The sequence below is a fragment of the Siphateles boraxobius genome, unplaced genomic scaffold (assembly GCF_051911475.1).
Source record: "Siphateles boraxobius isolate OS27281-9 unplaced genomic scaffold, OSU_SipBor_1 65, whole genome shotgun sequence".
NCBI lineage: Eukaryota > Metazoa > Chordata > Actinopteri > Cypriniformes > Leuciscidae > Siphateles > Siphateles boraxobius.
In genome coordinates, this window is record NW_027509192.1 from 20,196,618 (window position 1) to 20,214,590 (window position 17,973).

At 37.4% G+C, this 17,973-nt stretch overlaps 1 protein-coding gene across 3 annotated transcripts in view; it reads right to left on the reverse strand.

The window, feature by feature from the left end:
* The window catches only part of cdk10 (cyclin dependent kinase 10), a 30,666-nt gene extending 17,023 nt beyond the window's left edge, over positions 1–13,643 (reverse strand). The window contains exons 1-6 of one of the 3 annotated variants that reach the window (XM_077211393.1): positions 13,079–13,643; positions 11,434–12,580; positions 11,270–11,342; positions 11,073–11,144; positions 1,136–1,238; positions 928–1,009 (exon numbers count right to left, since the gene is read on the reverse strand). In XM_077211393.1, the coding sequence (XP_077067508.1) occupies positions 928–1,009; positions 1,136–1,238; positions 11,073–11,144; positions 11,270–11,342; positions 11,434–11,523 (420 nt within the window). In that variant the 5' untranslated portion in view covers positions 11,524–12,580; positions 13,079–13,643. The remainder of the gene's footprint in view (positions 1–927; positions 1,010–1,135; positions 1,239–11,072; positions 11,145–11,269; positions 11,343–11,433; positions 12,581–13,078) is intronic. The other 2 variants (XM_077211395.1, XM_077211394.1) reach the window with 2 other exon arrangements.
* Positions 13,644–17,973: the final 4,330 nt, after the last annotated feature.

The window sequence follows — 17,973 nt, forward strand, 5'->3', positions numbered from 1 at the left end:
TTGAAACCATAGTATGCATCATAGGCGCAGATACCGTGGGTGCTCCAGGGCTCGAGCACCCACATGTGCCAGAAGGCTACAATCATTTAAAATTAAACATTGCAGTTGGTGCTATGTGAAGCGTCTGTCACACTGTGATTGGTTATGTCGCTGTCAGCCGCCTGCTCCATATCATATCCACCAATCACAGCGTTTCTCGGATGAAAACGCCCGCTCCATCCCCCCACTATACAGTGCTGTGCGTGTATGTGCTTTCGCTAATCAGATTCACAGTGAGACTAAAATGGACAGATTTCTTATTGAAAAAAAAGTAAAAACTAATTTTTACACTGTGGACTTATGTGACATTGATTTTTAATTTCCCACGAAGCTTATCGCGGTTAAGTGTCAGTTAAACTTTTCATCTCCAATCCTGTCTGTATTTGTGAGAAGTGGCGCTGTCGAAGAAGTTGAGAAGTTGAAAGATAGCCTACTTTCGGCTTTATTATCAAGTAAATAGGTGTGTGTATTCGTTTCGGCCACTGTCCATTTCTTAAGGTTCTGAAACGCAAAGTTTTTTTGACTAATTTAAAAAAAAAAATTTTTGATTTTTTTAAAGGGCATGCGCCCATGAGCACCCACGGAGGAAAACATAAATCGGCGCCTATGGTATGCATTCGACTAATTTGATAATCCTTATCTGTATTGATAAAACCATACACATGCCGCAGACTGTTGGTCCTTTCTTAATATCTTTATGTGTTTACCCTCTACTTTACATGTCTTCTTTTGTCTCGGTCCAGTATTTGCAACAGCCAAGTCAAATTTCTCATAAGAGAATTCTTACCATGTCTTTAAAAACCTATTCTGATTTCAGACTTATATAATTTATTATATTTATGGCATAGCATTTCAGTGTATGAAGATGAGGTAATTCATCAAACGCACCTGAGCTTCAGAGAAAGGTGACTGCATGTTCTCTAGCAGACTGGCGAGATCTTGCTCACAGTAACTCATTACCAGAAAGAGGCTGATGTTAAAAATAATAAAGGCATTATGAAATGAGACACGGTATAATAAGACTTAATTACAAATACATTTAATACAACTCTGTTTATATATCTGTGAATGAACAGTATATATTTTCTTTAGTCACCTCTCTAAATGGCTTCCCACCACCACCTCTTTCAGCTCTACAATGTTTGGGTGTCTCAGTCTGATCAGCAAGTTAATTTCCCTCAAACTGCTGATGGGAATCCCTAAACATAGATAAACAAAGTAAATACCATACAAGGTTTCTGTTTCTACAGATGTGAAATGTAGTTTCCTTGGGAGTGTTGTAATTGTCTTTGTATTTGAATAATTGTATTTTTTTTAAATAAAAATTTAAAAGTGTAATATAATTAGTTCATGTTACACTTAAAGGGATAGTTCCATACTCACCCTCATGTCATTCCAAACCCGCAAGACTTCCATTCATCTTCGGAACTCAAATGAAGATCTTTTTGATAAAATCTGAGAGCTTTCTGTCCTTCCATTGACAGCTACGCAACAACCACTTTACACTTCAAAAAGTTCATAAAGAGATCGTAAAACTAATCCGTCTGAATTGAGCAGTAAAGTCCAAATTTTCTGAAGAGACTCGATCGCTTATATGAGGAACAGATTGAATTAAGGCTTTTATTTACTTCAGTACTTCAAACATTCAGTTTATGATACACAACAGTTATGATAAACAGAAGCTTACGCATGTTCACTTGACGTGCAACAACGAAACAGGTTAATTCTCATGATACTCAGCACGTTTGAGCTTCTGCAAGAACCAATAAGGTTCATTCTTGTATTACTCAGCACATTTGAGCTTCAGAAAGAAGTTTGTTCTTGCACTTCAAGCAGGTTCAGTTGAGTTTCTGTTAATGTTTGCTGATCAATGTTTATATGTCAATAAAAGCCTAAATTAAATCAGTTTATCATATCTACAGAAAATTTGGACTAAACCGCTCAATTAATATGAATTAGTTTTACAATCTCTTTATGAACTTTTTGAAGTGTAAAGTGGTTGTTGTGTAGCTGTCCATGGAGGGACAGAAAGCTCACAGATTTCATCAAAAAGATCTTCATTTGTATTCTGAAGATGAACGAAAGACTTACAGTTGAAACGACACGAGGGTGAGTAAATAATGACATATTTTTAATTTATGGGTGAACTAACCCTTTAATGTGCATTTACTCAACCTCATATACTAATTTCAAACCTGTACTTTTTCCATGAAACACAAAAGGTGAAATTTAGCAAAATGCCCAAGCCGCACTTTTTCATACGATAAAAGTGAATGGACATTTGTCTAATCAGACACCAATAAGGACAAAATGCACCATTAAAGAAATCCATATGGCGTGTGTGCTATACACATTTTCTGAAGTTAGGTTTAGCATTGTGTGTGGACACAAATTTACAAATCTTGCCTTTAGTCCTGACTCTCAAACTTCCGTTCTCACTTTCACATTAAACCCTCCTCTAATATTACCTCCTCATTATCTTTTATGACACACACCAAAAACTTTCAAGCTGGCAGTAATAAAAACCCTTACCAAGAAACCACAACTTGATCCTGGAAAATTAGTTAATTATAGGCCGATCTAAAACCTCCCATTTTTATCAAAAATATTACAAAAAAGTAGCAGCATCACAATTAAAATTCAAAAATTGTTTATTTTTTTTTGCTTAGAAAAATAGCATCGGTGAAGAAATTGTGTCCAGATTCATCCCTTATCATAGTAGAGACTTTTATTAACTCATCTCCTATTTAATACTGTAAGATCTTAGCACCGCCTTTGAAACTATAGACCACACCATTTAACTGTATAAGCCTGAGAATTATGTTGGCATTTATGGACAGGCATTAGCATGGTTTAGATCAGTGGTTTTCAATGCTGGTCCTGGGGACCCACCGCTCTGCACATTTTGTATGTCTCTCTTATCTGATGCCTGCTATAAACTACAGACAGATTTCAGCAATCCTTTAAGATCATTACAAATCACACAATACGACATGGATCTCATAAACTTGGATGCGACATGCATGTAGATTGTACGTGATGACACCTACTGAAACATAGGCTACGACACAAGTTAGTAAAGAAAAATAAAACGGAATCAGCATGAGCTAGTGGTAAACAAATATAGCTAGATAAGTCGCACTTTGGCACTTAGGGTTAGGTCAGTGTATTCCACAGGATTTAGTGAAACTGAGGTGGGTGAACATCGATCTCTCTGGGGGGTCTGGTGCATTGCATCCGGAAGAAAATTTTGTACATCTTTAAGTTAAATTCATCAATCTGGTGCACTTTGAGAGTTCAAAATTAAGAGCTCCAACCCATTTTCAGTGTGCAAATTGAACAAAGAAAAAAGTCTGTGCATTGACTTGTACCTGAACTTTAAAGGGGACTCAAACCTCTTATGTCTCAGTCTACATTACACTATATAATAATAATAATAATAATAATAATAATAATAATATTCCTATAACAGTAACCATATACTGTAAAACAAAACACTGAAAAATAAATTAAACTTTCATAATTAGTTTTGTCCTAATTTCTATACTTGAAAGAGAAGTATAAAAAAAGAGGAGGAAGCGAAAGAGGAGAATATGGATGCGGTATTGACTAGGGAAAAGATGCCAACGTGGAATGCCAATTTTGTAAATAGAGCTTTAGGTAATTAGTTTTAAGTTTAAGCGCCATGCCACGTTGATCAATACGCCATTTCATTTTGACGTAGATCGTAGCAGCAAACACACTGTGAGATGATCATGCTAAATTTCTGATATTGTCAGGAAATGATCGCAGACTATCTTTGGTCGCAGGACCCTGACAACAGCCGTCTTTGAACCTCTCTCACTGTATGACGTAAGACAATCATTTAGTAGCCACGACCACAGAAATCGCCACGATTGGTCATCTTTCGTATGGAAGAGCCCAAAATCGTACATTGTGTACTGGGCATGATACAGTAAAACTCTCACCTAATGAGCTAATGATCTAAATCAGGTGTGCTAAATAAGAGAGACATGTAAAATGTGCAGAGCGGTGGGTCCTCATGACCAGGATCGAAAAGTTTTAGATTAGGTGTGCAAAACTCAGTTCCTGGAGGGATACAGCCCTGTAGAGTTTAGTTCCAGCTCTGCTCCAACAAACATACCTGCAGTTTTTGGGTAAATTCCAATTGGAAGTGAGCATCCCTATGCCCTACTCACACTGAAGGGCAGAGCCCTTTGGAAATAGCAGGGCGTCATAAAGAAGTTGTTTGGAACGCACTTGACGAAGGGAGCAACTAAAGACCGCATAATTTCCTCATTAGCTTCACATGGATTGTTACCACTACAAAGCTAGGCAGCGACAACAGGAATATCTTATTATCCACTGGGGCTGCACGATTATGCACAGCTTGTCAGTGAAGCACAGCTCTGTGATCAGTAGTAAATGCTGCTTCATCTTCAAGCCTTCTCGGGAATTGTCAAAATAATAAAGTATATTTATACTTCAATGCTAATCGACATAGCCTTTATCTCTGTATAGAATACTATGAAATAATATGTTGTGTGACTTATTCTGAGTAAGAAGACACATCATCTCACAGAAGGATGTTTTCAAACACTCAACTGACGTTATGAAGTGAGTTTGGACTAAAAACGTCTCAGGTTATTTGACTGTTACCCTGTTCCCTGGAAATTCGGGAACGAGATGCTGCGCTGAGCGCTATGGGAACGCTATGTGTATGACCGGCTATGATTAATAATAATAATATGTAATTATTAAAGCTGCCGTCAGCAACATTTTTTTTATCATATTCAGTGAAATCGACACTATAATCCGACAGAACAACATAAATAAAGTGGTTTTAGAAAAAACCCCGAGCTTCTAACTCCACCTGGAGCGCGTTATTTGTTTTGCAAAAATCCACCGCTCCCGGATCATCGGGTCCAATCAGCGCAGGGGGGTGTGAGATCTGACTGTCAATCACAGGTGATGCACACGCCACTCTTCGCGCATGTTACAATCACATGCACACGCCTGAAGGTCGCACAGTAATGAAGAGTGATGGCGGAAAAGATACCAATTCCTCGGTTAACCTCAAGAGCTAGGAGGTCAAAAACAACACAGGAAAAGAGAACACCTGCTGAAAAGAAAGAAGTAAAGAAAGAAACTGACCATGCCCGTAAATAAACCAGGATCAACATCAGATCGGCATTTGAAAGGTGGAGAGATTTACGTAATTTAATTGGGTTCAAGCTGGATGCAGAGCTTGGAACATTTCTTCTCGACAGGTAATTGTGCTTTATAAACACTACTTTACTTTTATTTACTTTATTTCTTAGTGTTATATTAGTAATCTAAGTATGTTTGCCCAAATGTGTTGGTATGGATAGCTAACGTTAGCACTTGTTGGGCAGGTTCGTTAGCTTTGTTTGCACTGAAATCCGTGTGAACGCCTTGAAGCTCCAGACAGAAAGCTTCAAGAGTGATCGGATGTACGGTCGAGTAGTCAGGATGATTATGCAGAATAGCTTTCACCAATCCCTGGGCAAAGTCTAAGCAGGATGGCGAGGTCGACAGAGCCTGCAAGTCCCCAATTCTCTTCAGTAAAGTAATTGCCATCAGAAAAATAATTTTTAGAGTCAAAAGCTTGTCAGGCGCTGACCATAGAGGTTCAAAGGTGGTCTCATCCAACCCCTCAAGGACTATTGCTTAGTCACACAAGGGGATTATAACTTCTGTAGAAAATCCAGTACGGAAGCAATCTGGCAGTTAATTGGGTCCGCATGACATGCAGTACAGCACCTTTCAAAGGCACCCCATTTAGTGGTATAGATTCTTCTCGTAGAGGGGAGTCCTAGCACTGAGAGTGGTCTCTATGACATCAGCTGAAAGCCCAGAGTCCCTCAGTTGCAATGAAGGTCTTCTGCGCTTGAGACAGAAGGTCCCTCCTGTTCGGTATGGCACAGGGGTTTATGTAGGTGACTACCGTAGTGTTGTCCACCCGCACTAGGACATGTTAGCCCCTTTATTGGTGGGAAGTACTTCAGGACCAGAAATACAGCCATCAATCGAGGCAGCTGATGCGCCAATCAAGATGATGACCTCACTGGACGTCTGGACGGCCACCTAAGACCGCTCCCCCGCCTATATGGCAAGTGTCTGTAGTTAGCATATTGCGACGACAACACGCACCTAGAGGGGGACCCAAGGTGAGGAACCGGGTCTGAGCCACATAGAAAGGGAACAAAGCTGCAGCGCATAACCCTTACCATAAAGATAAATTGCAAGAAGCATTCAGCACATGAATTTCCATAAACATGGATTTTAGAAAGGGCACAAAGCCCTTGCCCCTATTTGCCTTTGGGGATTGGCCCTTATATGAAATCCTCTGGCTTTGAGCCACAACTGAAGCGGTCTCATGTGTAAAAGCCCATAGGGATCACCGTGGCTGCAGTTGCCATGGGCTAATAGGACTGATGAACAGTAATGTCCTGACATAGCAGGATGTTTAAAAATGGTCTCGACATGAGCGGGAGACCGTTGTGCCTGCATGGTGATTGACATTTGAACCCTAAGTACGTTGGCCTCTGGGCAAGAGAGAGAGAACGCTTTTCTTGGCATTGTGTCTCAACCCCAGAGAGACAAGATGAGCGAGGATTGATCTCTGTGTCGAAGCACAAGCTCTTGAGATTGGGCCAGTATCAGCCAATCGTCTACATAATTCAAAATGTGGATGGCCCTAGAGTCGCAGCGGAGCCAGACGTGCATCCATGCATTTTAAGTATGTGCGGGGAGGCTAAGTCGAATGGAAGAACCCTGTATTGGTAAGCTTCACCCCTGAAAGCTGGTCTATGGTATAAAATGACTTTATCTTGTTTGAAACTGCATTGATTTGGACTTCAAAACAGTGGTTGTCATTGAAGTCCATTATTCGAAGAAAAATCCAGAAATGTTTTCCTCAAAAAACTTATTTTCTCTTCCACTGAGGAAAGAAAGAAATGGATATCTTGGATGGCATTGGGGTGAGTAAATTATTAGGACATTTTCATTTTGAGGTGAACTAATCCTTTAAGCCCTGAGGGCATTTTTTTGAGTTCTTTTTTCGGAGTCACACACAAAACTAAAGACTCGTAACTCCAAAACTTTAGTAAGGAGAGTCAAAAGGTAGGTATCGTTTGATAGAACACTTTTCAATTTTTTAGAACATTTTAATTACATTAAGACATTCTCATGCTGAGAAACTGCTGATTAAAGACTAAAATATATAATTTTTATTATGATTTTGCATAACTTTCTAGTTTGACATGCAAGAAATACGGTTGGGGGAAAGTTTCAAATTTTGTGGTGATAGAATAAAGTTAAAGCATTTGGAACGTCCCCACACATTTTGAAGGCATTTATAAAATTGTTGTTTTCTGAGAGACATTCACAAAACTAAAGACTCATAACTCCAAAACTATAGCAAGGAGAGTCAAAAGGTAGGTATTGTTTGATAGAACACTTTTTAAATGTTTTCAGTACCAGCCTGACTTGCTGTGAAATGCCTCTTTTTATGAATGAGTGAACTCATCAAGGGGTCTCTCATTTCTGGGGCCAGTGTAATCTGACTCATAATCCATCTCGCCAGAAACAAGAGATGCACTGTCATCTGCCTGAATTGAAGAGGCGCCGGAGCGTGCTCCGGAGTGAGACAAGATGACATGCCGATCTGGAGAGAGAGTGAGCGATAGGGACGGACCCCTCTCTCGCTCCTCAGCCAGATTGACTCGCGAGCGTGAAACACTGAACAGTTCCCCCAAACACACAAAGCAAAACTGGTGTGTGTCGTATTCAGGCATTGGGCGTGAACACGGAGAAACACACCGTTGACATTGAGTGACACTCATTTTCCTCCTTACGCTGTAGACACAACTAGATTTCAGCACACTGCAAGCTGGAATCTAACTCCTGACTAGAGAGTGACAGAACAAGTGTAGCACACACAGAACAGTCTCTGAAAACAACGAAACCTACTGCACATCTATTTGTAGCCTCTGACGAATGCTTGTTCCAGTGACATCATCGTCAGAGGTTCAAGTACAAGGCCAATTTCATTGGCATGTTACACACACTATTCAGTCGGTCACACACAAAGTGTTCCCATAGCGCTCAGCGCAGCATTGGGAGTAGCTTTTGAAAGGGAACATGTTATTAAATGTTGTCTTTTGTTGGACAAGAGGTTTGTACATACATCTAATGTTTGGAAAGTGTTGCTTTTTCAAATGCATGTTATAAGCAAGTCAAACTCACAGTGCTTTCAGATGAAGCAGCGTTTACTAATAATCACAGAGCCATGCTTCACTGACAAGCTGTGCATAAAAAATAAAAATAATAATAATAATCACAGCCTTTGCGATTTCATAATATAAATCAGTTTAGGCACAATTTTGGATTGATTGCAATTAACCGTCATGCCCTATTAAACACTAATATATACAAATTTTAAAAAATGTTGTATATGTGTGTGTGCATTAGCAATGTGCTCTCAATTTTAGAACTTAAAGGGGTCATCAGATGCAAAATTCACTTTTATATGGTGTTTGCATATAAATGTTTCTTTGCAGTGTGTGGACAACCACCATACAATGAAAAAAATCCATTCACTCCTTTTTAATCCTCAAAAAGCCTAAACACTCAATCAAGCCATTTAGATTTTCCTAAGACTGTCCCGTATTAGCATATTTCCGCCCTCAGCCATTTGTGTACTATCCGCCTAGGCAGCACCTTATGTGTCTTGTGTCAACACACCCCATGGAAGAGAGGGGTGGGGTGAGCAGTTGCTCATTATCATTTAAAGAGACTTGCACCGAAACGGGTTGTTGTGAACAGAGCTGTTGAGGAGGTAAAAAGGGTGTTGTTTTACACAACAATTGAGGAATTTCAACCAAAATATGTTACAAACTTTACATGAAGACCCTAAAGAATCATACCAACTTGTGGAAAATGGGCATCCGATGACCCCTTTAAGCACTTACTCTACCTATGAAACTTATTTTAACTTGGCCTAATATAAAATACATGACGACAATTTGTGTAATAAATCACACCAAAACAAAACAACTTGAATTATTCTGTTTATATGTTAACTCTAACTCTCCCGTCATAATGTAGATTTAAAATGAATCATGAGCATTCGCCATCCTGGGTCACATGACCATAAACGATTAAATAACTTCCTTGAAGTGACCATCTCATGTTCCCTTTGCTATCGGAATTGTAGAAGGTCCCTTCGTGAAGGGATTCGGTTGGCCACTTTCTTTGGAACGCCCCTATAAATGGTGTCCCCTTCCCAAAGTGCCCTCTGAGGGTGCAAAAATGCTGTTTGGAATTCGCCCTTGAAATAAGCCTGAAAGACATGATAAGCTGGATCAAGTGTGTTTAATTAGGGTTGAAGCTAAACTCTGCAGGGCTGTGGCCTCCAGGAACTGAGTTTTGCACCCGTTTTAGATCCTACCTACCTATCTGATAAGTCATTTGTGCTAACACAGAGATCAAGCACAACTGAGTACCAGGGATCAGTATTTCACAGTATCTGCTTCCCTGGAGGAGATTTTCACTATATAATCACCTGTAAACATAAAATGCTAGAATATAATTTGTCACTTGATGGTTGTATCATCACATCATCTTCTACAGCTATGAATGTAAATATGTTATTTTTGATACGGATTGCAATTTGCTTTTGATAATCACATTGTAGAACCACTAATCAATGTGTTAACTTCAAGATTATTGGAATTCTTTATTGAGTTGCTGTTCTGCCAGCTCAATATAAGCTCCATTTGGTTTAAAATGCAGCTGCTAGAAATATAAATAATAAAGATAAACGAGCCATTTTGCCCCACCCAATTCTGAAACCTAATGTCAAGTCAAGTCACATTTATTTATAGCGCTTTTTACATTACAGATTGTTTCAAAGGAGCTTTACAGAGATCACAGGAAAATAATCCAAAAAAAGTTGGTTTTTCAGAAGAAAATAGCATCACAGTCAAGCTTAAGTAAGTTCAGTGATGTTTAATTTTTGTTTTAAAAAAAGTTATTAATTGAATGTACATTTTTTGCCAATTCTGACGCGTGTGTAAAGTTTTGCGAGTTTTCGAAAGTATGTTTAGGCCCTCAAAAATGCATTTCACATTGAAGAAGAAGAAAAAGAATAATAAAAATAAGCAGAGTAATTCCAAGAGGGTCCTCGCACCATTGGTGTTCGGGCCCTAAAGATAAATATCACAATATCAACTTAAAATTGGGGGATTAAAAGACTGAAATACTACTGTAACTCCCTGATAAGAATGCTTCAACGTCTAATCTTATACCAGGTTCACGTTTTTGAAGTTTACAAGATGATAACGTTTTCAAAATTGTCAAAACTTGTACCTTGTCAAAACTTGTAACCTTTTTCAAAGTTTGCCTTCTCGAGCCATCAAACACTGTTGTCGTGCAAATTAACTGCCAAAACGCGTTAAAAGTTTTGTTTTAGGTTAAAACGGTGTCGTGTAAGCAGCCCTTAAGTTAATAACTAGGCCTAACGGTTTTTACAATGGAAGTGAATCAATCAAAAACTTACTTTAGCTGGACAATAAGAGTTCTGGAGCTGCTGTAAAGCCAAAACAATCTGTTCAATTAATTTTCTATTATAACTGTAAAGCTGCTTTGAAACAATCTATATTGTCAAAAGCGCTATATAAATGAAGGTGACTTGACCACAAAATTAATAATTTTCTATCACAGTAAGGATAGATATCACATGTAGCGGTGTATTGTGAATAAATTGACTTGTATACATGTAAGAACCTTGCAGTTTCTTCTTTTTCCTATTTGGACAAAATTGCTTTCAGATGAATGTATGGTCCACTTTCATTGCATGAAATAGAGCAGTACCCTAAGAAAACATTACACGATCTTCTGTTGTGTTTCATGTAAAACGAATATCATACAGGTTTGAAACGACATGAGAGTGAATAAATGCTGTCAAAGTATTAAAGTATTATTTGTATATGAAGTATCAAACTGACCATCTTTCTCTTTATCCATTCGCACTTTCTTCAGCGCAACAATTTCATTTGTCCTTGTATCACGTGCTCGGTCTGTAAAACCACAATCACTCAATCAAGAAATCGATTATATTTCTGTATGACACATCACAGATATAATGATGCATTAAATTATTTTCATTGATATGAGCATTATTAATCCTGCTTGTCAGACTCACACACGATGCCATATGTTCCCTCTCCAATCCGATTCATCTTCTCGTACTCCTTCACACTCCTGCATTTCCCCAACTACACACATCACGCACAATTACTGCAATACATGTTTATGTAACTCTTGTTTTATAATACAGCTTATTTTTTAAAAGACAGCAGGTCTTACCCGTTCTCTGTGGGGTATTACAAACGTCTTGTTTGTTTTTAAAGATTTCAGCTTTAAAGGCTGTAGATCTGTTTCTGCTGTGCTTTCCATCTCCAATCACTCAAGATTCGTCCGGATCAATGATTAATATAACACATTTTCACGTAAAGACAGAGCAAATCTGACTTAGTAGCTAGCTACATCTCCAGTAACAAGCGGAAGGGTAACTCCGTGAAAGCTTACAGTCGCCCATTTGAACGTCCACATGGACAAACGTCAGCGTTTAGTGAGTTTATGTTCTCGCACAAAAGTAAATCTGATAACTGAAAAATAAATATAAGACGCTGATATAGGAGATCAGGCAGTACATTAACACAATCAGATACTGAATAAAAAAGCGACTTCAAGACAGTATTTGTAATTTATTTATTTGTTTTTGAAAGGGAGTTATTTTTATTAGGCCTAAGTTATCTCATGACCTTTTTGTTGTTTAAATAACAAGTGATGATGGTAATTTAAGTAAGGTGTATAACGTTACAATGGATGGAGGGTAGGAGACAGTATGCTATGAGTCTACATTATTAATTTTTATTTATTATTCTGGTTTAGATAGGCCTACAATTCAGCTTTCTTAAAAAAGCGCCAAAGAGTCTACTTTTTACAATAGTGGATCGCCAAGCTTCTTCTCTTTTTTTGTATAGGCTTTGTATTGGATAGGATTTCCAAATGTACCCGTACCAGTCCTTGAAATGAATACAAAACTGTTTTGATTACAAAATGCCACCGGTGACGTAAAACGGATTTGAATGTCGCTCAGTGGAGAATTCTGCTTTCTGAAACGTTCTGACCCTCTGAAGAAAATATAACTTGGAAACAAGTCATTAGCACGGTAACATTTACCCTCGTGACTAGAATAGCTAACATTTTTATTTCATACCTCATATAAATCAGACTGTGCCTTTGACAAAACGACCTCGACCAACAACCACAGGACTTCCCATGGGCCGCGGCTCTTTATTAGCATCCCCTATTTTCAGACTCACTGGCCTCTCCAAAAGGTTTTCTCGAGATGGAGTTGTGATGATGATCATAGGTACAGCAGAATTATTTAATGATGAAGGTGGTGAAGATGATAATGATGACGAATCACTGCTGAGAGACTCCTCTACTGTGAGAAAGAAAAAAGTACAGTTTTATCTTTCTTTATCAGCATTTTACAAATTATTAACAGTGACATGCAACCACCCATTAATTAATAATATAAGCCTTATCACTATATTGAAAGTTTGAATTTAATTGCTTAGCTATTACAATGAGTATAGCCTAGCTATTGATCGAAAATGGATTCACCATAATGTAAAATATTTTACAGTACAGGCTATATTTACCATTACATTATCATAATGTCATATTTTAGTGTGTTTAGGTTTCCTCTAATCACACTGAAGTGCACACTCCTTTAAATTGGATTACCTGGAAATTTACGTCAGAAGAAAAACATTATAGATTAACCTAATTAATCTGACACAGCAGGACAGACAATATTGCACAGGCCTACAGTAGTTTTAAAAAAATTAATTCAAATTAATGTCTTAATGGATATTTTAAACTGTCACCTCCTACGTCTCGTTTTTTATATATAAAGTCGATAATATGGTCGTTTTACCTGGGAGAACCTGCTTTCTTGGTGCAGAGCCCATTCCCCATCACGCAACGGAATATTCTCTCTGTTTGTGAATTTTCTTTCTCCTACTTCGGCATTTCTCGTACCGGCATTCTTCCTCCGAAACGGACGGAATACTGTAGACTTAAATACACTGACAGTCTCCTGCAGACGCAATACTTACTTCTTCAAATGCACCACCACACAACACCGTTAAACACAAAGCCCGAGCAGAGACTCCGTGCAGTTTAATCCGATGCCTCGAGCAGGTTCTGTTTTAATGAATTAAACACATCGGAACAACTCTTGTACGATTACCAAAATGAATGACTCAAATGACTCGGTTGTTTTTAGTGAATCAAAAACAAATCTCATATTTATGTTTAACTGTGAACATTTTTTTTTTTAGAGTTTGTTTGTGTTTTTGTAGTAGGCTAACTAGACTGCATCAAAATGTTGGATTTATGTCGCATTTAAAAATACCATGAAAGTCATTCGTGTAAACTTTTTAATTTGTGATGACGCATTTCCAGTAGGGGAGACCGGAGGCAATAGAGATTGCTAATGTGACGTCATCGTGACGTATTACCAGTGGTGAACGCAAAAGACAAACAGAAGGCGCCAGACTTGATTGCATGGAGGGAGGAACGCAGTGTTCAAGATGCCGTCTACCTGCTGTGTTATAAACTGCAAAAGTCCTTGCACAGTTTTGAAAACGAACGTTAAGGGTTGTTTTAAGGACATGTTTGTGTATGCTCGTAGACACTCTGAAGCGGTCAGAGGCGATTCTAAAAGATTCAAAAAGTCGAGACAGGACCTATCGTCAAACTTCTACCCACCATTCTAACTTAGTTTTTCCAAAACAAACTAGAAAATAGACTCAAAGTGCTAAATACCGGAATTATCCTTTAAGAACGGATCAATATATTTGTTTTCCTTAATTTTAATGAACCCTAACTTTATTCTTATCTGAATGGTAAATAATTGATTTTCGTATAAAATTATACTACCATTAAAAGCACATTTGATTTTTTTTAAAATTAATGTAGAATATGTAACTGCTCTGAAGACAAGAAATGAAAACCAATGCGATATGATTAATGTCCAAAAGATGTAACCCACAGACTGTTTTGAAATGGGGTTGGATGTTGAGGTTAAAAACCTGCGTGTGTGTTTGGTTGGGTGACAGTTCTATGTTACAGCTTGACAAGAGTTTAGAGTGTTACAAAAGCACAATGTTGTGTTTTATTGCGAGTGTAAGTTACACAAATATAAGTAAACACTTTGCAGTTCGAATGATAACCTCTATGAACAAAATGAGGGAGTATGTTTTATGTTTCCACTGTTCGATCGCGCCCGCGCCTCTCTCTCTCTCTCTCTCTCTCTCTCTCTCTCTCTCTCTCTCTCTCTCTCTCTCTCTCACACACACACACACACACACAGTTCGATCGCGCCCGCGCCTCTCTCTCTCGCGGGCGCACAAACACACATACACACGCACACACTCCAGCATTGCAATCTTGACATGAATTACGACTGCATGCAGATAGATGATAGAGAGCGAGGAGTGTGGTGCTTAAAACATTAGCATACATTTGAACGGACGACAGTTTTCTGGTATGGTCCGACAATGTTTTCTTTAGCCCGCGCTGCATTGTGTAGGATTATATTGTGTTTTTCACGCTATTTTTATTTTTTTTTTCATGCCAGAACACTAGCCTGCTATGCCAGCCCATGTATTTATACGATTATAACACACTCAATTCCTCCAATTAGAAACAAGCAAGAGTGATGACACTAAATCTGTACATGCCCAGTAGGATTCTCTCTCTATCTGTGGAAAAGAAGCGAGAAATTTTCAACTTTAGCAGACGTTGTTAACGACAAACTGATTTTGAGGTATGAAAGTTATTTTTTGGATGTACAGTATTTTTCTTCTGCTGTCTAAAGTTTAGATGTCTGTGAATTTAAACTTATATGGCCCAATGACGTGACGTGCAATTTTGATGTCCAAACCCCTTTATGAAGTCAAAATAAGGAAATGTTTAATAAAAAGCACATTTATTGAATCTATTAATCTCTGTTTATCAAATGATATGAACATATAGTGAGGGTATTACAAAGTGTAAGAATTATTAGACATTATAGTCTTATAATGTCATACCGGATAACTGTCCGGACCTTAGAGTGACATACAAAAAAGCCAAACAAACTGTAAAAAAATTAATAAACCCTAACATCTCTGCCACAGGCATTATTGTATGAGTCTTGACAACAATATATTTAAATATTACAACGAATATGACATCCAGTAGATTGTTATGCTTTGGTGCATTCTGTCCCAAAACTGGCTGCCAGCCAATGTCATACGGGATAACAAGCAAATTGGAGCAATTTTATTGTAAATTTTATTTTGACACGATGTGAGACAGCATGTTACACAATCAGGAAGACCCTGAAGGACCCCCAAACAATGGTGAAAGTCTTTTATGTCTTTCATAAAATGTGTTTAACTTACCCTTTTTCCTCACTAGCACACTATGTAGTAAAATCCTGTGTCATATGGGATAACGCTAAAATAACATATATAATGTGGATTTTATGTCAATATGTTTATTTAGCATGACTTTATATATTTGGAAGTTGAAGGTAAAGGTTGCAGATTTCTATAGGTAGCCAAAAATACTGCCTGATTAAGATTTAATCTGAGTTTTGTCATACCGGATAACAATTTTGTCATACCGGATAACAATTTTGTCATACCGGATAAAAATTTTGTCATACCGGATAACAATTTTGTCATATAGGATAACAGTTGTTAGCCCATAATGTCATCCGTTATCTTGGATGACGTGTTTGACAATATATTCTTATACAGTTTTCAGCTTTAATTTGCATAATTTCCATTCAAATGGTGATATTAACATATCATTAACATTGTTTAGTTGAATATTAGCAAATTATATAATTCATAATAATATTCAATTACAGTTACATTACATTTACTATAGACATTGTCTAAAATAACATTGTGTTCATTTAATGTAATTTAGTGATTCAGTGTTTAACCCATTAATAAGCTTTTTCTTTATAAATATGTTGTTCAATTAGATGCTTTTGTAAATTTGTTCAGTGAAATGAGTGAAGGTCGCCTACTTTAACCCTTTACATTATTTATGAATATTGATGTAGATTGACTATGATCAGTAAAATGGTTCAAGGTACTTTTCAGTAATAAATTAAACCTAATGTTGAAAAGTTGTGCTGTTTTGATATTCATAAACATGAAAAAAAATGGTTTAAATGTATTTACTTGCCAAATCTGGGAAGAAACCACACTGAGTTTGTGTGTAACAGTTTACACACTGAAAACCACATCTCTATGTCTTTAAAGTGGAGCCTAATTAATTTCCTTGGAAAAACATTGCATAACATTAATTATTTATGAACATTATTATGTGTAAGTGTTGTAAAAATGACAATTCATGTGTTAACTCATATGGTGTCATACCGGGTAACAATTTAAGTCAGGCGGGATAACGCTGTTTTTTCCCATTGAAATGCATAATTTCACTTCATGGAGTTGAGGAAACAATAATAACATGATATCAAGTCCTGTAAAACTTTTTCAGACATTTTGCATTTTAAATCACATTGCAGTGTTAAAATGTGTGTAAAGAACTTGAACAAGTAGGGTCACGTTTAAAGAAATAACAATATAATGAGAAAAAAATAGTTGTGCAGATTTTTTTTTCTGAGCTTTAAATATTGTTTTACTGCATCACTTTACATATTCATTAAGTATTTTTGATTTGAAAAGTTTTAATATTATAATATTTAGAAAATGCATTAACGTTATCCCGTATGACATTTTGACTGGTGTCGTCACATATTTCTCACTTAAACCGCTTAAAATACATTGTTTAAAATTGAGATTTTAGTAATAAGTAAAAAACATCCCCATAAAGATAATAACTACTTTGATGTGCAGTTTTAACCTATTTGAATTTTTAATCAGTTGAAAACCTTATTTGTCACTGGCCCATATACATTTTATCCCTAGTTTATTGATTAAAAACGAACATGGACAACCTATGCTAATACAGGTAAGTTAGGGCTATCTAGCATATAAGATTTTGTCATGGCTGCAGTATCGGGGGCAATTGTAACACTGTGTTACAATTGCCCCCGAGCCACAAGGCCCATTGTAATAAGCTTGTTTGTGTGTGTTGACATACTTTTCTGTTAAAAAATGAACATATTTCACTAAATTCTATTGTAAAACTTCATTTTAAAAGGGTGTATTAAAATAAATGTTTGTTCCAGTATTAACAAATCATCAATTAACATAAATTTTTTTATATAATGCGTGTGATGCCTGACATCTAAAAATATTTGAACCATATACAAAAAAACTCTTAAGTAACATTATTAAATACAACAGCAACAAAGTGATTACTTTGAGGTAGGCTTTTATTTGAGATAAAGTGGGTTAATAGGAGTTCCCTTTCGAGAGGTCTCTCCTATTGCGTAAGTAGCTTACGCTATGGGAAAACTCCTTTTCTCGAGAATATTGAAGTCTTTATGTAAAACGCATTGCAGCTGCACAGCAGACAGCAATGAGCGAAGGAGCTCGGTCATTGGCTGTGCTGCGGCAACTTGCTCGAACCAATGACGGGGCGACTATATTGCGCGACCAATGAAGTCTTTTACATAAAGACTTCAATATTGAAGTCTTTATGTAAAACGCATTGCAGCTGCACAGCAGACAGCAATGAGCGAAGGAGCTCGGTCATTGGCTGTGCTGTGGCAACTTGCTCGAACCAATGACGGGGCGACTCTGAATGCGCGACCAATGAGCGCGTCAGAGCCCGCCAAGATGGGCGTGGCCAAGAGCT